This window comes from Perca flavescens, chromosome 24, assembly GCF_004354835.1.
Source record: "Perca flavescens isolate YP-PL-M2 chromosome 24, PFLA_1.0, whole genome shotgun sequence".
NCBI classification, from domain to species: domain Eukaryota; kingdom Metazoa; phylum Chordata; class Actinopteri; order Perciformes; family Percidae; genus Perca; species Perca flavescens.
The window spans coordinates 3,455,421-3,479,148 of record NC_041354.1 but is presented as its reverse complement, the minus strand read 5'-3'; the positions used below and the strand labels follow the sequence as shown (position 1 = coordinate 3,479,148).

The 23,728-nt window shown below is 43.1% G+C and overlaps 2 protein-coding genes across 5 annotated transcripts; one reads left to right on the top strand and one right to left on the bottom strand.

Moving 5' to 3' along the window:
• Positions 1–409: 409 nt before the first annotated feature.
• LOC114551018 (tyrosyl-DNA phosphodiesterase 2) lies at positions 410–4,918 on the bottom strand. The gene is made up of 6 exons (XM_028572103.1): positions 4,587–4,918; positions 4,018–4,152; positions 3,795–3,889; positions 3,529–3,647; positions 3,277–3,447; positions 410–1,405 (listed from the first exon to the last, which is right to left on the bottom strand). Exons 1-6 carry the CDS (start codon positions 4,691–4,693, stop codon positions 1,124–1,126), a joined length of 909 nt encoding a protein of 302 aa, XP_028427904.1. The 5' UTR covers positions 4,694–4,918; the 3' UTR covers positions 410–1,123.
• Positions 4,919–5,305: 387 nt separating this feature from the next.
• On the top strand, positions 5,306–22,715 carry nhej1 (nonhomologous end-joining factor 1). Of its 4 annotated transcripts, none has more exons than XM_028572097.1 (9): positions 5,313–5,592; positions 6,570–6,722; positions 7,381–7,595; positions 7,680–7,901; positions 8,101–8,239; positions 8,757–8,815; positions 19,462–19,645; positions 21,046–21,140; positions 22,324–22,715. In XM_028572097.1, the coding sequence occupies exons 3-9, from the start codon at positions 7,410–7,412 to the stop codon at positions 22,402–22,404; spliced, it is 966 nt and encodes a 321-aa protein (XP_028427898.1). In that variant the 5' UTR covers positions 5,313–5,592; positions 6,570–6,722; positions 7,381–7,409; the 3' UTR covers positions 22,405–22,715. The 4 variants fall into 4 exon arrangements, with proteins under 4 accessions (XP_028427901.1, XP_028427898.1, XP_028427900.1 ...); XM_028572099.1 differs by having other exon boundaries at positions 5,313–5,607; XM_028572098.1 differs by having other exon boundaries at positions 5,557–5,654.
• Positions 22,716–23,728: the final 1,013 nt, after the last annotated feature.

Here is a 23,728-nt window from a genome sequence, read left to right as displayed (position 1 = left end):
ATTAAGTTTCCTTAGTCACCCTCTTAAAGGCGCAGCCGGTCGGTATTATTAGCCGACATCTGTTGCATACATACAACTGGTGTGTTGCTGTCTTTACACACGGCCTTATTTACGCACTCAGAGTCAGATGTGAGGGCTAAATCAGGCTTGATCCCCTCTGGAGACACATTCTTTAGCTGCGCACACACACACACACGGACACACGCACACACACACACACACAAACACTCTGACAGACATACAGCAGAGTTCAGCTGCTTTTCACTTAGAAACCCAGTAGATGTCAGTACAGTTGCGTGTCAGCAGATCATCCCTGCAGCCAATGACGGACACCACCGGCAGATCTTTAATCACATGTATGCAATATGCAAGTGCTAATACCCCACTGTAAAAAGACTTAATTACAAAGCTCTGCAACTAATTTAATAGATATGTATTGTCTGAAACTTTATTGTCAAAGATCAGGGAAATGGGGAAGTGAAGTCAACTGCTGTCAGCACTTCAGGGGTAAGTTGGAGAGGAGGAAACCAAATGAATGGTATATTATTGGGCAAAGCTGCAGAGCCATACATATTTACACTCAACATTTTTTTTTTATACAGATGTGAAAGTAAATAGTTGTTGTGTTGTAATGTCTGATTGAACTCATAAATTAGGTATCAATGATTAAAACATTACAGTCAAACAGTTTCAATGTCCGCTGTTCCACCATAATATAACCGTGATAATAATTTTAGCCTATTCGTATAGCACCTATCATACAAGAGATGCAGTACAAAGTATTTTACAATAAGGACATCACATGAAATCAAATGAGCATTAAACAGGGAGTCAATATAAAGTAAAACCAGTGATAGAATACCACAATCAATGTAAAGTATGGTGGAAAGTAAAACACACCTTACAAAGGCAAAAAGAAGATAAAATAAGAGTAAAATAGAATAAATAGAATGCATAACATGAGATAGAAGGTAACCCACGGAATAATGGCCTATTAATTCAAATGTAGGTGCCACATTTGCAGCCTCTGTAGCGGAGATTAAAATTCTTAAGATTTAAAATCAGGAAGTATTTCGCTTCAAAAGGAAAAAAGGTACACAGAAGGACAATGTTTTGTGCATTTCTACAGAGCAGAGAATGTGCAGTAAATGCCCCAGTGATCACTGGTGTAGAGACCACACTTGAGCTTCTCCAGCCCGATCAAGGCCATGCTGTCGGGCTCCAGCTGTGGGACGCCGTCTCCGGCAGCCCGGCGCAGGTAGAGCCGGTCGAAACGGAAGCGACTCTTGTACCGATGATCCAGGTTTGTGTTGGCGTAGGTGTCCCATGTGTAGCGGCAATTCTCCGGCTCTCCCAGCTGCTCCCACACATCACAGATGCAGCCAGGAAGGCCTACTTCGACCATCTAGGATGGAAGAAACAAAGAGGTGAGCTATGAATTGGGGCTGCAACTACCGATTATTTTCATAGTCGATTCATCTGCCGATTATTTTCTGGATTAATCGATTAGTTGTTTGGTCTAAAATGTGGATCAGTGTTTCTCAAAGCCCAAGATGACATCCTCAAATGTCTTATTTTGTCCACAACTGAGAGAAAAAAGAGAAACTTTTTTTTCATAAGTAATGACTTAAACCGAATAACAGATTATCAAAATAGATTGCAATTAATGTAATAGTTCACAACTAATCGATTCATCTTTGCAGCTTTAATATCAGCAAAAGGTAATGTTGTCCAAAGAATCTAAATAATATCATATAGAGATAAAACTTGTGATTTACACCCCTATTGTTATGTCCGTGGCAGCTAATGTAGCCTGCAGCAGAGGTCTACAGAGGTCTAACGTAGTCTGCAGCAGAGGTCTACAGAGGTCTAACGTAGCCTGCAGCAGAGGTCTACAGAGGTCTAACGTAGTCTGCAGCAGAGGTCTACAGAGGTCTAACGTAGTCTGCAGCAGAGATCTACAGAGGTCTAACGTAGCCTGCAGCAGAGGTCTACAGAGGTCTAACGTAGTCTGCAGCAGAGGTCTACAGAGGTCTAACGTAGCCTGCAGCAGAGATCTACAGAGGTCTAACGTAGTCTGCAGCAGAGATCTACAGAGGTCTAACGTAGTCTGCAGCAGAGATCTACAGAGGTCTAACGTAGTCTGCAGCAGAGATCAGAGGTCTACAGAGGTCTAACGTAGTCTGCAGCAGAGGTCTACAGAGGTCTCTGCAAGAGATCGTCTAACGTCTGCAGCAGAGATCTACAGAGGTCTAACGTAGCCTGCAGCAGAGGTCTATCTACAGAGGTCTAGAGGTAGCCTGCAGCAGAGGTCTACAGAGGTCTAACGTAGTCTGCAGCAGAGGTCTACAGAGGTCTAACGTAGTCTGCAGCAGAGATCAGAGATCTACAGAGGTCTAACGTAGCCTGCAGCAGAGGTCTACAGAGGTCTAACGTAGCCTGCAGCAGAGATCTACAGAGGTCTAACGTAGTCTGCAGCAGAGATCAGAGATCTACAGAGGTCTAACGTAGCCTGCAGCAGAGATCTACAGAGGTCTAACGTAGTCTGCAGCAGAGATCAGAGGTCTACAGAGGTCTAACGTAGTCTGCAGCAGAGGTCTACAGAGGTCTAACGTAGTCTGCAGCAGAGATCTACAGAGATCTACAGAGGTACAGAGGTCTAACGTAGCCTGCAGCAGAGATCAGAGATCTACAGAGGTCTAACGTAGTCTGCAGCAGAGATCAGAGGTCTACAGAGGAGGTCAACGTAACAGAGGTAGCCTGCAGCAGAGGTCTACAGAGGTCTAACGTAGTCTGCAGCAGAGGTCTACAGAGGTCTAACGTAGCCTGCAGCAGAGATCAGAGGTCTACAGAGGTCTAACGTAGTCTGCAGCAGAGGTCTACAGAGGTCTAACGTAGCCTGCAGCAGAGATCAGAGGTCTACAGAGGTCTAACGTAGTCTGCAGCAGAGGTCTACAGAGGTCTAACGTAGCCTGCAGCAGAGATCTACAGAGGTCTAATGTAGCCTGCAGCAGAGGTCTACAGAGGTCTAACGTAGTCTGCAGCAGAGATCTACAGAGGTCTCACTTCTTTCTCTCCACACCTCCAGATGTTTTTCATGTTCAAACTTCAACCTAAGTCTTCAACCGATGCTGACTTACTTGGGGACATTTATCAGACTTCACACAGCTTCCTCTGGAGACACCAAAGGCTTTTAAACCGTATGCAGTAAAACTCCACAACACCTGGAAAATGGAGAAACCTCTCAGAGAGAACATCTGAAAGGAAGAGTCAAACCTCAGCATCCCTCAGGTTGGTGTCTCCTCCAAACAGGACAGTGACATCATCAGGCGCCTCGGTCATCCTCTTCATCACCAGGCGCAGCTGTTTCATCCTGTTTGCTGCATTGGGCTTACAGCTCTCAAAGTGAGACGTCATCAGACAAAGCTTCTGGCCTTTGAACAGCACCTGATTTTGAAGGAGAGACATTTTAACGTTGATGCACGAGGTAAAGGTGAAATGAGTTCTTTTCACAGACTGTGCACCAACCTGAGCGACAAGCAGGTTCCTCATCTGGCGAGAGGTTGGATATTCGACTATCTCGCTGTCCAGCAGGGTGATCCGTGACTTCTTCAGCATCATCCCGATGAAGTAACTCTCCTTTCCTCCTGATCGGGGAGGGTTCTAAGTAAGTTATAGACAGCACTAGATTTGAGTGATAATATGTTTATGAAATGCTAGCTGACTTTCTGTGGGCGCATTAATATTGCTCAGGGCCCTTAAAAGACCCTGTTCACTTTCTGGCATGTAGCTACCTTCGATGAACGTGTAGTTGGCCACCAGACGCATCTTCATGAAGCGCGTGTATGGTTGGATGAGCTCCTGAAGAAACACCACGTCAGGAGAGTGTCTGTGGAGAGGAAGTGGAGTAGACAGAACTGTTCAAAATGGTCCAACATGAACCCTTTAATCCCCGTCAAAACAGGGTGATTGAGTTGTAGTTTGTGTGACCTGACCCTTTAAAGTGCACAGTCTTACGAGATTATGTAGGAGCAGAGGCCTCTCGCTCTCTCTGGCTGTTGCTCTGGATCAAGTCCATCCACGTTCCAGGAGATCAGCGACAGTTTGTTGTTTTCTTTTTCTTCTTTTTCCCATTGATTTTCTGTGTCATTACTGCAGACAGCAGGATTGTCCCCAGCCATTTTAATTAACCATAAATGATACAGGATTCATTGTTGTGTTGACAATGCCTAAACAGCTGCTCCAGTGGATTATATTGCAAAAAAATAAAAAAAAATCCTAAACTAGAGACAATCTTGCAATGGGATCACACCAGCCGCAAAGCCAAATCGAGCTAGGTGGTGTAAAGTGGGGGGGCCAAGGCCCCTTCCCTACTTTCCACCTTGCCCTTGCCCTTGCTCGGACCACACCCATCTTCAAACTCAGCCTTTATTTTGATCTCACCCAAACATCTGTAAAGTTTTGCGACTGCTTTTTGCATGGTTGTGACAAAATCGGTCCACAGACAGACATATAAACACCTGGCAACAATATCAGCATTGCTGTTGCGGCTGGTAATTAGTCCATGGTTTAGACAATAGAATTACCTGGTTCCTGGAGTATTTTCCTTACCCTCCTTTCTGTCTTTTGTGGAGCTGGTGGTCTTTATTTCTGATGACTCTGCTACAGCCAAGACTTTCTCCATGTCTGTCATAAAAGTCAGTTTCCACCTTTCTGAAAGACTCACCCAAGGCTGGGTTTACCTTGAATTAAACCACCTGCGTGTGGTAGCTACAAAACAGTCACTGTGTACTTAAGCTGACTCATATGAGGGTGTAAACGTTACTGTTGTACAGAAACGAAACTTATGATGCACCATGTGATCATTGACATATATATAATGTGATGTGTAGGGGCAATGTCAGTACCCGATCCGTTCCAACTGCACAATCCGTACGATGATTTACGACACTACCCGATCTGAATTCTCTAAAAGACGTGTTCGTTCTGATTTCTGGAGGAAGGAGGAGAGGCTGGGGTCGAATTGAAAGTTAAGCAAAAGGTTTAATGAAACTGCATGAAAACGACAAGACAAAACACAATCAAACATAAAACATACGGTCTGCCGTCCGTCAGGCGACATTACGAATCCCACCGTGGCCACGCCAAGACCCGCCCTTCAATAGCGTTCACACACTACTATTGGCCAGGCGTCCATGCTTACATGTACAGGTCCTATCCCCTGACCAATCCCAGGTCGTAAAACAGTATTATCATCTGCGCATGCGTGAATATGCACATTGTGCAGGTGGAACGGATCGGGTACTGACCATTGAAATATAGTACTGACTTATATACTGTCTATGGTACTGACAGGCAACTAAAACTAGTAGTAGTAAAAATATAAAAACAGTAATAGTAGACTACTGCATTATATTGGCTATTATCATCATAAAAAAAGAAGCTTTTCAATGTTTTATCAGAAGATTTTATTTAGCGGAATATACATAAGCGGAACCTTTGAAATGCGCTCTTGTTTGACCCCGGTGCTAGAATCCTGAACTGTCAACAGAAACAGGCGGAGGAGCAGCCGCGGCAGCTCTTGTTGCAAACGTTGGTAGTTTTAAAGTACTAATTCTCTTTTCGTTCGTTTTCGTATTTAAAAATGTCCCCAGGTGTGTTATATAAGCTGTTGTAGTAGAATACATTTAATTATGTTAGACAAACGACAGAAAAACATTGTTAGTTAACTTCCTTTGTCAGCTTGTTTTGCCTTGAATTAGCGAGCAAATTACTCTTGAACGAAAATAGTAATTTTTGCAAAAATAAATTTGCTTAATGTTTTAGCGACATGGTCGCCGAATTGAGGAATAGCTCCTACAAATATGCCACAGTTTAAAATCATAAGCTATAACATATACATGTTTGCTCATAAGCAAAGCAATTTTACAACTCAGACATTTGTAAATTGAGTTTGGTGTGATGACTAGCTTTTTTGTCTTGATTTAGCTAGCTAGCAAAACTGTTCAAAAAATCTGTCAGATTTTGAATACAAAAGCCATATAAACCATATCAATATCAGTTCTGTATGTATTTTTATTTCTGTATTTTTCACAATTTGCCTGACGCCCACCACTGTGTAGAAAAGTTACTACTCTCTCCTCGGAGAATGCAATTTAAAAAGTGGCCATTTTTGCAATACGTATTGCTTGTTGTGCTGGGTAGATGGTTGCCGAATTAAGGAGTAGCTTTTAAAGATGTAGATAAGGTTAAAAAAAACAGCATATATCGTAAGAATGTGTGATGGGAAGCAAGGGGACTATTACATTTAGAGATTTGTGAATAGAGTTTGGTGTGGCGTTCTTTGCTTAGAGACGAGGACGTTAGCGTGTCAGGACAACATCCGCTCCTGATACCCTCTAACCGCTGGCATCCGTGTTCAGCTTTGTATGGCTGTATATTTGAGTCATAAAGCTACTGATTTGGTATTTTTGCGATTTCCAAATTGGCATGAGTCAACCTCTGAAAACGTGCAGTGTGTATCAAATGGCGACTGACGAGAAATTACTCGTTTTATTCCCCGAAAACAGTCCCATTACAGGTCAGAAGAGAAGAGCCGGTAACCCGCAGGAGCTGCCACTGCGGTATCCCTCCTGCAAGGTGGTGATTATGCGGCCGGGACGGCGTCTGTAACTCGGCTTTAACACATCTCAGTTCAGGCTTTAGGGGCACATTCCTTGGAGGTGAGTGATTAAGAAACACAGGTTTGACAAAAAAAGTTTGAAAGAGTTTGCACCGTGTTGTTGGGGTGTTGGTGTTCATTTGCATCCACTTTCAGGAACAATCTCAAAACATGCAGCAGCTTCTACCTGGTTAGCTGCCAATGGGTGAAAATATCAATGGGATCTGGTGTGGGATCTGTGCATCTTTTAAATGCTTGGGATGCACCTTAAATGATGCTGAAGATATTCCTAATGTAACATGCAGTATTGTGCTCAACCAGGAGTCAATATAGAATAATAATGTAATGGTTTTAGAATAAAACTGTTGTACTTTCATTAAGATAATATTAAAGGCCATTCATTCCCCTTTGATATTACTTTCATTGAATGACTAAATACTACAGTAGGCCTACCCGTGAGCCTCGGCTGTTGTTGCTATGGGTGTAGTCAGAGCTGCAGTCCCTTCAGATCACTTAATTGACATAAGCTGCTGAATGTTTGAATGTTTCTTACTAAAATGAACCTCGGGAGTTGTGGTTGACTTCCCTCCATCCGTTTTTATGTTCAGTCTTGTACCTTTTGCTTCTTTATTAAAAAACAAACCAAAAACTGATATTTTATAACACGGTTGTTCATCTTTTGGATGATGGATGATGATGTCTAACTTGTTTCTGTGTAGACTGTTTGGTACCGTGTTTCTGGGCCGCGATGGAGCCCGGAGGGACTTCCGCTGAGGTCCTCCTGCAGCGTCCCTGGCTTCCTGTGAGCATCAGCGGCTGGCGGCTCCTCGCTAAGAGCTGGTTTGGGGAAACGTCGTACCACATCCTGCTGACAGACGTGCACTGTGTGTGGGAGGAGAGGATGGACTCTGCAGCCCTCCAGAAGAGAGCACAGGTACACGTAACACTGAATTATTTATTTTATTGATGGTTATGTTTTCTTCTTGTGATGCATAAATCCTGTTTTTGATCCTCCCAGGAGCTGAACAGACGTTTGCGAGCCCCGGTCAAAGCGTTCTTCTCCCACCTGTGTGAAGTGGTCCGGCCCTGCCTGTCAGGAAGGGACGCGCGGGCCGACAGCGAGGCTCAGATCTCCCTGACGCGGCAGGACGACGGAAACATCAGCATCAAGCTGAAGAGTGAGCTGGCAGGGCTGCCCTTCTACTGGGAGTTTCACTGCACCCCCGCCCCCGTCACTGTGGTACGCTCCACATTTCAGATTTGAACTTTTTAGTAGACGAGTGGATGAGGCTATTGATGGTTTTGAACTGGTGATATTTTGGTTTTGGTATGGGTTTGTTACTATACCACCTAGTTAGTTAGTACCACCTGTGTGTGTGTGTGCGCGTGTGTGTGTGTGTGTGTGTGTGTGTGTGCGGCGTGTGTGTGTGTGTTTTCAGGTGTGTGTTCAGCTGGTGCACCCCCTGCTGGTGATGAGCCACCTGCTGCAGCGGCAGGTGGAGCAGCTCGGAGGACTGCTGGGGAGGAAGGACGAGGAGATCCAGGACTACAGAGAGAACGGAGCAACACTCAGCAGAGGTACACACACACACACACACACACACACACACACACACACACACACATACTGTAACATAACATTCACAAAAACGGATGTTCAGTGATTGAAATAACAAAACTCCATCTGCTTAAGAAGACTATAAATTGCAGCTGAAAGCTCCCAAAAAGTTATTTTTAAAATCCGTTTAAACCAATCTACCTCATCTAACAATTTCAGTCTGTAAACACCTTTTGATTTTATTTATTTAACCTTTATTTATCCAGGAAGAATCTTAAGATACATGATCTATTTTGCAAGAGAGACCTGGCATCTGAAGATGAGAGTCACATCTCAGATTATGGCCCTGGATGTTAACCCTTCCCAGATTGTGAAATTTGAAGGATTTTTAAAAAACTTAGTCACAAAAGTTATTGTAACAAAAACATATATTTGTGTCTTTCTCATTAATTTAATTGTGTGTGTGTGTGTGTGTGTGTGTGTGTGTGTGTGTGTGTGTGTGTGTGTGTGTGTGTGTGTGTGTGTGTGTGTATCCAGAGCGGCTGCAGACGGATGTCTTTGAGGAGCAAACCTACAGAGAGGACTTCATGTCGAAGGTGAGAGGTCAGACACACGCACACACACACACACACACACACACACACACACCCCCTGCAGCCGGTTGTTATGGCCTGTTTTACCGTCCTCTCCGCTCCGTGCCGATCCTTACTCGGCTGTGGCGAGGGCGACAGGAATCACGTGATAAAACGCTGCGGCCGCAGGAACAGCCGGCGCCGTCTCCGCCTGAAACATGAGCCGCCGCGTCACGCTCAACTCAAGTCAGCCAATCAGAGCGAGGCGTGAACAGGGCTGAGGTTTCAAATTGAAAGTGTTGATTGTATTCAGTTGTGGAATTTCTCATCTCTGACTTTGTTGACCCCTGACTCCTACTCGTGTGTGTGTGTGTGTGTGTGTGTGTGTGTGTGTGTGTGTGTGTGTGTGTGTGTGTGTGTGTGTGTGTGTGTGTGTGTGTGTGTGTGTGTGTGTGTGTGTGTGTGTGTGTGTGTGTGTGTGTGTGTGTGTGTGTGTGTGTGTGTGTGTTTTCAGAACTACCTGTGGAATTTTCACTGGGTATCTATGTGCTCCAGCCTTGAGTTTTTATTTATGTTTTAGTATTTTAGGAAACCATGATCGGAGCAGTTTAGGTCAAATATTTAGTTTGTTTGCCAAACCCCCACACACAATAACCTTTTTGTGCATGCTTAAAAAACGAGATTCTCATGATTTTGACATTTTACACATGAATCGATGTATCTCCTTTTCTTAGTCTCTTAGTCTGTTACCTCTTATATCCTCTTCTTGACTTGGTCAGCTGTAGAGAGCAGCTTTACTGTATGTGTCACTGCGGTGTTACTTTATCTATTGTGAGGTTTCTCCATAAATGTCAAACCTAAAATTAGCTGACCTTTTGGAGGAAAGAGACACATTGTTTAAAAATTGTCTGGTCTAATTCCACGTGTAGGTCGCGGATGTCACGGGAGCTTTAAAGGTGAACATCCGAGATAATGTTCCACCATAAATCACTTTGCAGGAAAACACCTCAGTCTAATTCACAGCTTGTTTGTTGGAGTTGCATCATTTTGTGGACAGGAAACCAGTCTGTTTGTCTGAAAGGACAAACCAGGAATGGGTCTCAGTTTTAGTTGGTGGAAGCGCTCCAGCTCAGGTACGGAGAGTCATGGAAAGTTACATCAGGGTCACAGAGGCAGCTCTGTTTTCTGCTTCTTTTGGGTGATTACATCGTTGGAGCGGGAAAATGAGCGGACAGTTGAAGACCACAGAAGAAGAAGAAGAAGAGAAATGTTGCAGTCGATCAAAGTCTTCTCCTTCATGGCAAATTCCACTGGGCCGCGACGAGGCCGCCTCCAGACCAAAGTCCAAACTGAAATAAAACTAGTCTGGGAAAAATGTCGCCAGGACGCGTCAAAGGGAGTGTGTTGTGTGTTGTGTGTTGTGTGTTGTGTGTTGTGTGTTGTGTGTGTGTGTGTGTGTGTGTGTGTGTGTGTGTGTGTGTGTGTGTGTGTGTGTGTGTGTGTGTGTGTGTGTGTGTGTGTGTGTGTGTGTGTGTGTGTGTGTGTGTGTGTGTGTGTGTGAGTGAATCAGAGAAACTCAGGTGAAGGCGTTTGGCGTGTGTGTGTAGTATTTATCTATCAGGGTGTGGCCTGTGTGTGTGTGTGTGTGTGTGTGTGTGTGTGTGCGCGCGCGCGCGCCGTCTGTCCTTTTGGCGACTTGTGTTTGTGTCTCGGTCTGGGTCCGTCTCCATGGCGACGCTCGCCATGCTATTTCTGACCTTGTACCTGATTGTTGTAGCGAGACAGTCAGTTTTGTTTTTGTGCTGCTTACGTGAGCTTTTCTCTAAGCAGAACGGTTCATTTTGGATTCTGGAAAATGATATTGACAAAAATGATGTATTCAAGATCCACTTATTAGCTTTTTCCATATCTCACGGTCTTCTTCAGTGAAAGGCCAGGCTTTATTTGTATAGCACATTTTAGCAACAAGCCAATTCAAAGTGCTTTACATAAGACATAACCGCTCAGTTAAAACCAATTGGAGTGAAAGCAGTTCGCTCAGTTGTAATCGCGTGATGCCAATATGGAAGTTGTCGACTGGCACATCTTGCAAACATTCTTATTAAACAAGCAAGATTTAACAAGTTAATAAGTGAGCTTTAGAGGAGCTGGTAGATGTTAGACTGTTTCCAGTCTTTATGCTAAGCTAAGCTAACTCGCTGCTCACGGGTGCTTCCTATTTTCTGCAGAGACATGAAAGTGTTGTGTATCCTTTCAGCCAGAACGTGAATAATCCTGTTACCCAAAATGTTCTTTTTTTTTTTTTTTTTTTTTTTAAATATGTACAGTCTCCATTAGTCAGATCAGAGTCTGTGTGTGTCTGCTGTTCACCCGGCTACAGTTTTTCTTCCTTGAACCTGAACTTCTTTGACATTTACTCAGTTATTTACGTTCCTGGTGCCAACAGAGAGCAGACAAATATCTTCAGAAATCTTCCGCCTCATCGTGTGTGTGTGTGTGTGTGTGTGTGTGTGTGTGTGTGTGTGTGTGTGTGTGTGTGTGTGTGTGTGTGTGTGTGTGTGTGTGTGTGTGTGTGTGTGTGTGTGTGTGTGTGTGTGTGTGTGTGTGTGTGTGTGTGTGTGTGTGTGTGTGTGTGTGTGTGTGTGTGTGTGTGTGTGTGTGTGTGTGCGCGCCATTTGCGGCCTCTTGTTTCCCCACACCAAGGGGAGTGAAGGGCAGAGGGACAGCGAAAGGGAGCCGATGATGACAGGATCAGGAGCTTTTATTTTCTACTGCAGCTTTCCATGGAAGCCCCTCCTCCCCGTCCCGTTGCCACACAAACACCCCACCCAGCTCAGGTCAACATTTACATGGGTGGAATTAGCATGCGCTTCCCACTGACACACACACACATATACTCTTAGAGTTAACTTGGGCACAGGCTAGAGCTGGTCATGAAAAAAAATGTTCAAATCCTTTTAGGATCACATCAGCTTCCCTTAGGACCTAAATGTGTGTGTGTGTGTGTGTGTGTGAGACAGAGGGGAGTGTCTGATGGTCCACACAGCGGGCTGTGACGCATGCTTTTGGTTTTTTTAGAGTTCAGTGTGTGTGTCACTGAGGCTGTTTTTTCATGTCTACGTGCATGACTGTGTGTGTGTGTGTGTGTGTGTGTGTCATGGTGACGCAGTACTTGCAGCAAGTCGTGCAGCAGCGTCACAGTTGTCAGCGCAGAATTGAATTGTCACTGTTTGGGAACGTCGCCCGGCGCTTCCTGTTTCACGAGACAGCGGCTTCACAGCTCCATGGCAACCGCGCATCTGACAATTAGTGGCCATCGGTGACCAAAACACCTCACTTGAGCTGCACAGAATCACATAATTGAGCCAAAATGTTGGCTTCCTGCGTTGTTGGCTTCCAAACTTGGCGTTCCTCACTTCAAATGTCCTGCTTTTCTTGCTTAAATTGAAGGTTTTTCTGGTCAGGTTTTGTGTCGAGCGAGTGTGAAACTGCTTAGAAACAAAATGAGAATCCATAAGAAACTATTTCTTTCTTTACAGTGCAGAGATGTGCAGTCTCCAAAAAAAAAAATGCCTGTAATGGTTATGTGCTTAAACGGGTGAAGAGATTATCCTTAAATGCTACTCTGCTCACCACGTGAAGCTGCACAGGCATAACAGGAGGAGTCAAATCCTAATATCTGTTTGCTTCGACCAGAGGCTCTAAGTTAAGAGCAGGGCAGGAAACGTCGTTTTTTCATCCGCTGACCACAGCGGCCGATGGATTCCAAAATACACTTTGACTCTAAGTAGCCAAACGTAACAGAAAGAATGAAGAGAAGCTGCAGATATTGATTGCTTTAATAGCTGAAGGAGCAGAATCAAGAGCTACAATAAATCGTAGAAAATCAAATACATTTCTGATGCAAAGAAATTACAAAAAGAACAGAAATCAAAGAAACTGCAGATCTAGAGATTGCTACTGGCAGCCACGGCTGGTTTAGGTGTGTGTGGCGGCCCGCGACTGTTTCGTTCAAAACAACAATGACAGATGGTTCATCCAATCACCTGCCAGGTATTTTTTTGAAAGTGCCTGCCCTTTCCCAAACCGTTTCCAATGACGGCTGCTCAGATGGTTCTGCGTACCAAACCAAACCACCCTAGGTTAGGGCAAAAAAGTAAATAGAGAACTTGTTGCTGCTCGTTTACCTTATTTACCTTTTACGTATATATTATTTATCAACTCTTTATTAAGATTTCTGTATTTGAAAATACTTACTGGGTCAGTTCAACGCTAGGACTGCAACTCTTTTACCAGGTTCTTCTCTTTGCCTGTGAGGGAAACATTCAGAGGTGTAATGGATTGTATGTAAAGCTGTAATCGGCATTAAGGGACAGACAACGACCGAATTAGTGAAGGAAGGAAAAGAGAGTAGAGGAAGGTTGGAAAGGTGGCCTCTCTCCTCTTATTATTATTCTTCTCCTCTGTAAATCATTAACTGCTGCTCTCATAAACGGCAGCGAGCAGCTCTTTATCTCACATACCTGAGGAATTCAGGGCCGGGGTGGTAAGAAGGAGAGGCTCGAGAGGAGGGGGGAGGACACACATCGGCATGAAAGTGATATTGAATGTTTATATATCGCTGCTCATCTTCTAATGAAGAAATTAATCTTGTTATATGTTTATATTGCCGTACTTTGGCACTGATTCACCTAAAAGTGACTTCCGGACTGCTGAGCTGATCATGAATATGACTGACATATTTCTGTTTTTATAGACATTAGACACTTTATAGATGAAACACATAATGGAAATAATCGTAAGCTTCAGGTCTTGTTTCTAAACTGTTTGTAAAGAGTGAAAAATCGCAGAGTAGATCTTCCTCCTCCTCGGTTGCACACAGTTTCCACAGGGTTGTCCCCCGTCTGGGTCTGTAATTAGTTCCTCTGTGGCCTGGCTGCTGGGCCGAGCCCCGGCCTGGACCGGCCGAGTGCGGCGTCCCGCAAAGACATCATGAGACATGAGAGCAGGAACACAAAACACGGCTGCAGCACGTGAACACGCCGGACGCCTACTGCTGTACTGCACTTTATTCCATGACATGTACACCGTTACAGCTGCAGGATGTGAGTGCAGGGGTGTAGCACCACATTCTGGGCCCTGTAGGAAGGTTTTATCCATGGGCCCCCTCCCCACATCCACAGCTATTCATTCTAGTATCTTTTTGGGCCCTCCTCACATGAGGGCCCTGGGTACTCCGTCCCCTTTCCACCCCCCAGTCTGACACCCCTGCGTGATTGAGCGCTGCAGGACTCCTTCACCAAACTGAAGTGGTAACAAATACCATTCGGCTCTCCTCAGCTGACACAAGATGGATTATCAGGATCAGCAGTTAAACCAAGAAAGATACATTTTACTCTGTGCTCATCAGTGCTGATCTGTCTGATTTGTAAGGCTGATATTTGAGCGTCAAAACTACAGTATAAATCCAATAGTGATAAATCAGCTTTATATATCCCTTTTTTGCTTTAGATTTATTTTTCCTTTGGTGATGTGTGTTTTTAAGGCCGATAACAATAATTTAAAAAGTATTAAAAACCGCTTTAAAGAAAGGAAGATCCAAATTTCGCCTCATACTCCTTTTTTACACAACCACTTTGTTTGGCCGCTGATCCTTCAGATCATTTAAAAGATATTTTAAAAGATATTTTACAGCTGAAAGCGTTGGTTTCTCAGGACTGACGGATAAATGTGTTAATCAGCTGAAGTGTGACGGCAAATTGGACTTCTCAGAGCATTTCATTAAATAATGCATTTTCCACTCAAAGCCGTGACTGCACCTCATTGAAATTGTTCAACAACTAAACGATTCAATAAACAGTCTTACCTTTTAATTTGGAGACGTATTTCTCTGCACAAAAACACCTTCAACTTCAAATCTGATTAATTTTCTGAGATGTCTTCTGTTTGTTTTTTTGTAGTCCATTCATGTTAAATCATTGACTTTTCCCTTTTTATTTTGAGTGTCCCAGCACTGTTTACGTGATGTGAGCGGCTAAAAATACTGCATGACTCATTTGTTTTTGAACTGTCCAGTTTTGGGCCAATTAAAGAATAATTCCCAGCTTTCTTGCTGTTCAACTTATGTGTTGTTTGAGATGCCTTGAACCACATCTCGTGGCATTCATAATTGGATGGAGTTGCTTATTTTTTTTAAGATTATTTTTTGGGGCTTTTTCCTTTTTATTTTGAAAATGGATAGATATGAAAGGGGGAGAGGGAAGACATGCAGCAAAGGGCAGCAGGTTGGATTCGAACCCTGCGCCGCTGCAGGACTCTCCCACTGGGTGAGCTAGAGGCTGCCCCAGGAGTTACTCGTTTTGAGATGGTTTAGTGACTTTTAACAATGGTCGTAACTTAGCTCTTTCTCTGCTCGAGAATGATATCTGGGGTTGGATCTGTGTTGCCGTCTTGTTTACAACTGCAACGATTATTCGATTAATGTCAACTATTGAATTAATTGCCAACTATTTTGATTGTCGATTAATTGGTTTGAGTATTTTTGTAATTCTAGCTTGTAAAATGTGAATACTTTCTAGTTTCTTCTCTCCTCTGTGACAGTAAACTGAATATCTTTGAGTTGAGGACAAAACAAGACATTTGAGGATGTCATCTTGGGCTTTGGGAAACACTTTTCTGACATTTTAGAGACATTTTAGAGACCAAACAACTAATCCATTAACCCAGAAAAGAATCCAGATATATTAATGATGAAAATAATCGTTAGTTGCAGTACCTAACTATAACAGCGGCACTGTCCGTCTTAATGAAACGGAGTGGAGTAGACGGAACAGGTCACTTAGTTCAGTTTATCTTAGCCCGCTTGATTTTAGTGGTTGTAAATCAAACCCTCATTTCATCCCCCCTTTGTGGCAAATGCACAGACAGTGAAGGGAAAGTACGAAAGAGAGAGAGAGAGATTAAAAATAATACCCACCTATAATAAATATAGAAATATGACTCATAAAAGTTATAGCAGTCGGTAGACTGGAATGACGCGATGAACAGCGGCGATTATAGTCACAGTAAAGATAGTAGAACTACGGCTAATAATAACAATAGTTTTAGCAGGGGCGTCGAGCAGGATCACAGCAGCTGCAACCACAATCCAGGTGTCGCCACAATCCAGGGGAATCTGCGAGGCCAACGATGGTTAGAGGATTCAAACGTACTGAAGCACCTGAGCAGTTTGGTGTTTTGGCATCTCGTAGGATTTCTGTCCTACCGATGTGATCCTCAACAAATGTTTATTTCAGAGTGCGTCTGTTTAATGTAGTTCTTGAAACTTAACCTAGTAGTTAGGACGAGGGAATCGCCGGATGGATAACTGAGGGATGAGATGTATTAAGAACTCGTAAGATGTCTGTTGCAGCTGATGACCATTTAGAAAGATAAAGCTGTGTGCTCAACCTTCTCCTTCGTCTCTTCACGCAGTTTCATCCTCCCATTTTTTTTTTTTTTTCTGAGGACGTGACCTTGAGTCCTTCGGGGGCGGTTCCAAACGGAAAGCGACGCTTTGCTCTGGGGTTCGGGGACGGGAAGCTGAGGTCACAGCGAGGAGAAGGGGAGGTGGAGAGGAATGAGGGAGAGCAAACACAAGGTCAGCAGCCGAGGCCAGATGAGGGAGAGAGAGTGTGAGACTCTCCGGCACCAGGTCCCCCACCTGAAAAACCCCAGCAGAGCTGTTTACCAGCTAATAATAGAGGAGCGCCTTCACGCTGCCCCCCCTTTCTCTCATCACCTTCCCCACACGCCGGGCTTTACTGTGGGGGAGGAGGAGGCGGTTGGAGGTGTGGCCACCAGGTGAGGGCTCCTCCTCTTCCTCCTCCTCCTCTCTGCTTCCTTTCCTGCATTGCTGGACGACTTTGTTCCGTGACAAAAGCAGGGAGGAACTTTCCAGAACATTACTCAGCCCAACAAAACAAGCGAGAGGTTATTGACCTGCCGTAATCCCCTTTTTATTCCTCGCCTGGTGTTTCCTTTCTGGTCAGCAGCAGCAGCAGCAGACAATGTGTGCCACTTTTGTACCCTTCCTAAAAATAAGGAGAGGGGCGAAAGCTTCTTTGCCAAATAGATAAGATAAAAACACTCATGGCGAGTCAACGTTTTGACTTACTATATCATAATTTAATATCTTATTTCATGCTGATTCACTATCTTATCATGGCCTCGTAACGTTGACTTAGTATCTCATATTTTGGACTCTCTCATGACGACAGTTTGGTTTTTTTCCTTACCCTGAAGTTCCCTGCTCGTCTGTGTGCTACTTTGGTGCACAGCAAGGTTCATGTAAATGAGGCCGTGCAAAGCAAGTTATTGGTGTTTTGGTGGAAAAGGGCTCTTAGACGATGAGCTAAGACCGAGATGAACGAGAGAAAACTTGCAGACCAGTGATGTGATTGGCTGAGAGTAGATTTATTAATCTTTATTAAAGCCTTCTTGCACTCTGTGCTGCAGCCCAAGACCACTGCTTGGACTGTTAAAATAGAGCGCACTCTTTTTATTTTTATCTCATAACTTTTCATCCATTTGTTTCTTCGCAGAAATGGGCTTCCGTAGGGAGGAGGGGTCTAAACTATCACATAAGAGTCGGATCTAACCGATTAAACTCAACAGTCCAGATCAAATATTCTGAAGTGAGCTGGCAGCCAGAGAGAGGAGGGGGCAGCTGACCGAGGAGGGGGTGGGGAGCGAATAAAAAGAGAGAATAAGGTGGGCTTTCTGCTGCACATTGCTTTCTCTGTGCCCAAAGCAGAACTAAGCCTCACCAGAGCATTTGCATTTATTTTTATGCTATTTAAACAAACAAATAACAAAAATAAATCAATGCAAAACCTCGAAACCTGACCAAAGTGTGTTTAGGAGCCCCTCTGCCCTGACAGCGAGCGGGAGACCACCAATTTCTCCCGGTCAATATTTGAGGAGCTAATTTGGAGAGTTTGTCCTCTCCATTGGGGGAAAAAAGAAGGATTTAGTGAATAGCGTTTGTTTTTCTATACGTGCGTTTGCATAATGTTTCTGGAGTTTACATGCACTCTTATCTGTTGTGTGTGTGTGTGTGTGTGTGTGTGTGTGTGTGTGTGTGTGTGTGTGTGTGTGTGTGTGTGTGTGTGTGTGTGTGTGTGTGTGTGTGTGTGTGTGTGTGTGTGTGTGTGTGTGTGTGTGTGTGTGTGTGTGTGTGTTTCAGTTGTTCCGGCTCGCTGCTCTACCTGTGGTCGGCTGTGCCAATAATGCCGCTTTGATTAGAGGCCCCGTCACACCCTGCATCACACCTCGGCCATGTGACTGCCACAGCAGGGCCGTAAAACAAACCTACCCAAAGCACAGAGCTGTGTCAAAAGGACACTTTCATGCTTTGGGCTCATGCACCTGATTATTTCTTTTTAATCTTTATGGGTTTATTGGCTTTAGAGCTGCAGAACGGTGCAGATCAACTAACAACTCAAATGTTATTCCATTTCAGAGTAGTGCAGAATCTACATGGTGTACGAACAAGCAACACAGATACTGAATACACACACATGTATCAGAATAACAAGCTCTAGTTCCTTTCTTACATCTGGGATGACGATGAAATTAGTAAGAACCAACAGCGATTTCCCAACCAGGGTGTACGTGAAGTTATTGTTGGGTAAAATATATATGTATGTAACTCCATCTTTGTGTTTAGGGGAAAAATAAACACACCAATAGGATTACAAACTTAGGCTACATCTACGCTACTACATTTTTGTTTAAAAAACAAATATCTTGTGCTACGTTTATGCCTCCTGTCCACACTACCGCGGTGTTTCCGAGCCTCTAAAACGGAGACATTTGGAAACACTGCTGCCCCAGTCTTATCGGTTAGGTAGCTTACAGACCTTCCAGTAACAGATCCACCTCGTTGTCGTCGCTCCAAGCAAATCCCTGTTCTTACTTTTCATCATTGTTGTTCTTTCTCCAAAGTAGTTTGCCTATTTCCAACTTTTACATCCCTGATTTTCAACCACAGAGTAACTGTGACCATTCACAGTAAACTGTGAATGGCAGTAAACTGTGAATGGTCATGTGATATGTGTTGTCAGACGTGTTAATATGGACTGAGATTAGTTCTACTACTGGAGATAAAACTCTTGTGTGGACGGAGATCGTTTTGTCTCAAAACGGTGCTTAAAAATGAATGGAGCCTTATTGTCACATTAACCATCAAACTGCCAGTTACAGCCCGCTGCTGCGTTGTTGAGTACATGAAAACTTAGAAAAAGAAAGGGAAAACGAGTGAATAAATGTTTGAAATGTCCAGCTTCTGTCACTACGAGTGCTTGTACTACGAATACCAAACGTGAAACACTTAATTCGCACTAAAAATTGAATGTGAGCGCACCTGAAGTGCCAGAAACAATCCCTCATTGCACAGCAGGAGTAAGGTAAAGTAGGCCAAAGTAGAAGTAGGAAATGTCTGTTTACAACAGAGCAATATTTTACTGTTTTCTTCCAAATAACATGTCTGACTGCTCGTATTGCTGATTTAACTGATAACTTCTCTGTAAATTGAAAGCTTCACAAGGAGTCTTCATCACAAAGAAATGAATCATTTTGAAGGGCCCCCGTCGCTCACCTTCTCCCCTTGCTGTCTCTCTTCCCGTCAGACTCTTCCTCTGCTGTGTTCTGAGCAGCCAGACGCTCACGGCTTCGACGCCGACCTCCAACACCTGTACGCAGCTGTCGTCGCCCGCGGGAACACACGGAAACGCAAACTGTCCGAGGAGCGCTCTGCTGAGGAGGACCAACCAGCCGCCGCCGAAGAAGAAGCAGACGTCCCCTCGTCTTTAGGTTCGTCTTTAGACCGCCGAAGGCTTCACAAATGCTCCAATTATTGATCAGAGGAAGCATGTTTCTTATGGTCCGCTCATCTGAACTTTCAGACTCAAGAGTATTCAGGCTTATTTTTGCGTTAGGGCTGCACAATATATCCTTTTTTAATCGTCATCGCGATATCAACTGCCGCAATATACACTAATATACATCATTAATCAGTCCCTCCAGAAAAACGCAATTATGCGATCGCATAATTGAATGCATAATCAGCCAAAGTCCGCATATTTATGCGGGGGCCTCATTTTTTCAAATACGCCGCACTTTCGCTGCCGATTTCCGCGCAGAATATGCGGGCTTGCATGATTTCATAATCCCTGCATTTTCGTTGCAAAAAAGTCACATAATATATTTTAGCAGAAAGTTGAAAAATGTTGCGTTTACTTCACACAAGAGCAGCCATTTTCCCCTGTTGCCATGGGAACGTTATAAAGTGACGTAATTAGGCAACGTGAACATCGCATAATCATAAGGATTATCACAAAAAAATATTTTTGTTAGTTGAAAGGAAATATCAGTAGAAAACTACATTTTAAAATGTAACTCATTCTTTTTTTAGTGGTGCCTTTTATGTTCAATTCAATGTTAAATTTGTTTATTAAAAGAATGTTGGAAATTTAGTTTTTTTTTAAATTCAACAAGCAATCTATTTATTATGTATTTTAGCAGAAAACTGAAAAGAGCAGAACTGAGTACTTTAGTATCTGTTTATTTATTGCGACTAATATCGTTATGGCAATATTCAACAGCGTTATTGCATATTTTCCTCGTATCGTGCAGCCCTAACACACACTTGTGTGACTTGTTAGCCTTTAAAATGTAAAAACCAGAGAACAGTTCATCAATTATTCCCCATGTTGGTAGAAACAATCCTCAGAATAAAGATGAGTGCATGTACAGAGTGTATATATAAATGGGATGTGTAGAGAAAACAATCCAAGGCGCACTAGAAAAATGAAGTAGTTAAATGTGTGTGTACTGTATTTCTTTCAAAAGTTATGCCGTGCTTTACGCAGAAAATAATTTGAGCAAGTTTATCTAAAAGTAGATAAAAACATAACCTGGCAACAAATCAGTGATATGTATTTTGGAGGAGGGAAAATATAAAGGCATGTACAAGTCAGCAAGAGACAATAATGAACTCATTTTGGCTATTTTCCTAGTTTTTATTATAATAATGTCATTTTGCAGCTTGTGTCCTCAGGTGTGCTTTTTTTAAACAAAATAGCCACAAATAAAAATATAATACATGTTAACATATTACTCCAGATTCTTGAAGTTCAATTAGTTTCTTTATTTCAGAAAATGTTGAATTCTTTTTGAGTGTGTGTTTGAGCGTGTGTGTCCTCGTCCTTCAGGTGGATCCGTCACCAATAGTAACGCGGGTGAAGAGGACGCGCAGGAAGACGCAGCCGGAGCCAAGATGGCCGACAGACCCGCCGCAGTACAACAGGTACGACCGAGTCCCAGATAACTGATATGGTTAGATCACTGATTAAGAACAGGCTCTGAACTCAGAAATTACAAAAATGTTTTTAAAAAAGGCGACAAAAACATTCACCGACTGTAAAATGGAATATTTTGGTAACTGACCAGAAAGAATACACAGTACCTTAAACAGTGTTGTAATATGAAGTATAACTTCTACTTGAGTGATTTGTCTTTATTTATTTGTCATGCACACAAAGCGTCTGTATCAGGGTTCAAACATTTCCCAAAAGTAGAGGTTGTTTTACAGCTCGTTCTTAAACAAAACTTTCGGTCTTCTCTCCCGAGCTTGGCGAATAAAATCTGTGACTTCAAAGATTCCTTTCTCGAAGCACATCTTTGCAAATTTTATTGATAATCATCCAGCCAGAAGAAATCATCCCAGACGGTAGTCTTGTAGTAAAAAGTACATCCCTTAAGTTCTCGTTGACAGGACAATAAAACAAAATGTTGGCCTCATTCTCAGTTTCAATTTCTACTAATCTAGATTTTATACTTAACAATGTTAACTAGCTTATACATTTTCGAAATTTCGAGAAGAAGTGCTTTACTGAATAAACAAGATGCTTCATTGATGAAAAAACGAAAAATTGGATAAAACAAAGTATAATTTTACAAGTTTGTAAAAGATATAAGAGATGAACCATAACATAAAGATATAAAGAGAGTATAAAAAAGAATGTAAAAGCTAGTTAAACACGGCCTTCTCATGAACTGGTTCTTATGATATCACTAAAAGTTATGCACACCAACTTGTATAATATCTTGTATAATCCCTGGGCTGTCGGTCGTAGCGCCATGCGGCGAGGACGGTCAAGTTCAGGATAAAGGCGTTGGTTTGGATTCAAACGCTCCAGGGGAACAAGCACTAGTTTCCTGGGTGAAAGTCTTTTGTTTTCTCTTTCTTTACTCTGCTCCCCGGCTCGAAAGCGCATTGTTTTATGACCCAAGCATCCAGCCGACCTCCTCCCTACGAAGAACTTTGTGCTCTTACACAGCAGCAGTCAGTGTGGAGCATACAGCAGTAAATACGTACTGGAATACATACCAGTTACAGTGCTTTACTGTTGGTAGCGATATGTATGAATGGCTCCTGAGAACAGCCTGACTAAAATCAAATATCCGTCCACTGTTTTTGTCCTCTACAGTCTCCACCGCTCACGTCCAAAACTGCAGAGCGACCGTCCTCCAAACCAAAGAAGAAGAAAGTCGTGGGACTGTTCAGATGAGCCGAGCAGTAGGGACGCACACTCAGACCACTACTAAGATCTCCATTAGAAAAAGTGCTTTTTTTCCTTTTGATGAGAAAAGGAAGATAGTGCTTTTCTTAAAAAACGTTTCTTATTTTTAAACTTATTTTGAAAAAGGACACTTTTAAATTTTGAGACACTTAGGCTGGTTTTAATTAGGATTTAGATTTGTTAATACAAAAGGCTTTTTAGATTTGAACTCTAAAACTCTTAACAGCTATAAACTGAACATGTCATTTAACTTTTATTAAATTTAGTCAATAAAATAATGTTTTCTCTTTTGTTTTGAAGCATTCAGATCTTTTTATTTCAGTGTCTTTGGTTTAAAACCACCAAATCCTGCGTGTTTGTGTCTAAAGGTTTAGTTTCTGCCAGCGGTCAATAGAGCAGCCGCTCTCCTTTTTTCAGAGCACAGTGAGATGTTGACTCAAGGTGTTGCAGCATCTCGGGAATGCTATTGAAGTTTTCGATGAAAAGTCACTGTTTGCCTGCAAGAATTCAAGAGTTTCTGTGTGACAAACGCTACTGAAAAGTGGCGGCTTGTTAACTGGAAATGCAGATTTGAGTCCCTTACTTTTAAAATGATTCCCTGGTAATGTTCCTGATCATTTCCAGGAAAGACGCTGGAATGTAACTGCTAAATCTGAGCACATTCCCTCTGAAACCATCCCTGATTTAGGTTGTAGAATTATGAAGGTGGAACCTGACAAGGACTCGCTTATTATTTCTGTTTTTAAGATATACAAGATACAGCAGTACCCTAACATGCAGTTCAACACCCAAACCTGCAACAATATTTCATCAATATTTTTGGGGGTTTGGATCGTCCATCCATCCAGCAGCTCCAGTAGGGGAACCCAAACTTCCCTTTCTCCGTTTTGGATCGTTTGTTGCACCAAACGAGACATTTGATGGCGTTCCCTTGTGCTAGTTGCAGCCCTAAGTGCCACGTTAGAGGTCCTAAGAAAGCCCAGAAGATTACACTTCCTCATTGGATTCTGGTTTTATCAAAGAGGACTCTTCTCTTTCAACTATTTGTCCTAAAATCCCATACATAAAATAACATTCAAAGTATGTCTTATTTCACGTTGGGGCCCTGAAAGCCCGACTAAAGGCCCCTGTAGGTCCTCAGACCCCAGTTTGGCCCCCAGTGATGGAGATCATGAAATCAACAGAGGGCTCAGCAGCCCGGTGTTGGGTGTCGTGTCTCTGTTGGTGAAACCGGACCTTCCACTGCAGCGAGCTGCTCCGTTATCCACAGCTGATCTCAGAGCGCCCGCCTGGCTCCGTGCACACTCGCACT

What these genes read in the sequence shown, in the direction of transcription:
- LOC114551018 (XM_028572103.1), bottom strand. Translation starts at nt 4,693, where the DNA reads ATGACAGACATGGAGAAAGTCTTGGCTGTAGCAGAGTCATCAGAAATA. An exon ending in GGAACCTGCTTGTCGCTCAG is followed by an intron (nt 3,448 to 3,528) that starts GTTGGTGCACAG and finishes CTTCAAAATCAG; the next exon opens with GTGCTGTTCAAAGGCCAGAA. An exon ending in CCAACCTGAGGGATGCTGAG is followed by an intron (nt 1,406 to 3,276) that starts GTTTGACTCTTC and finishes CTTCCATCCTAG; the next exon opens with ATGGTCGAAGTAGGCCTTCC.
- nhej1 (XM_028572097.1), top strand. Translation starts at nt 7,410, where the DNA reads ATGGAGCCCGGAGGGACTTCCGCTGAGGTCCTCCTGCAGCGTCCCTGG. An exon ending in CGGAGCAACACTCAGCAGAG is followed by an intron (nt 8,240 to 8,756) that starts GTACACACACAC and finishes GTGTGTATCCAG; the next exon opens with AGCGGCTGCAGACGGATGTC. An exon ending in GACCCGCCGCAGTACAACAG is followed by an intron (nt 21,141 to 22,323) that starts GTACGACCGAGT and finishes TGTCCTCTACAG; the next exon opens with TCTCCACCGCTCACGTCCAA.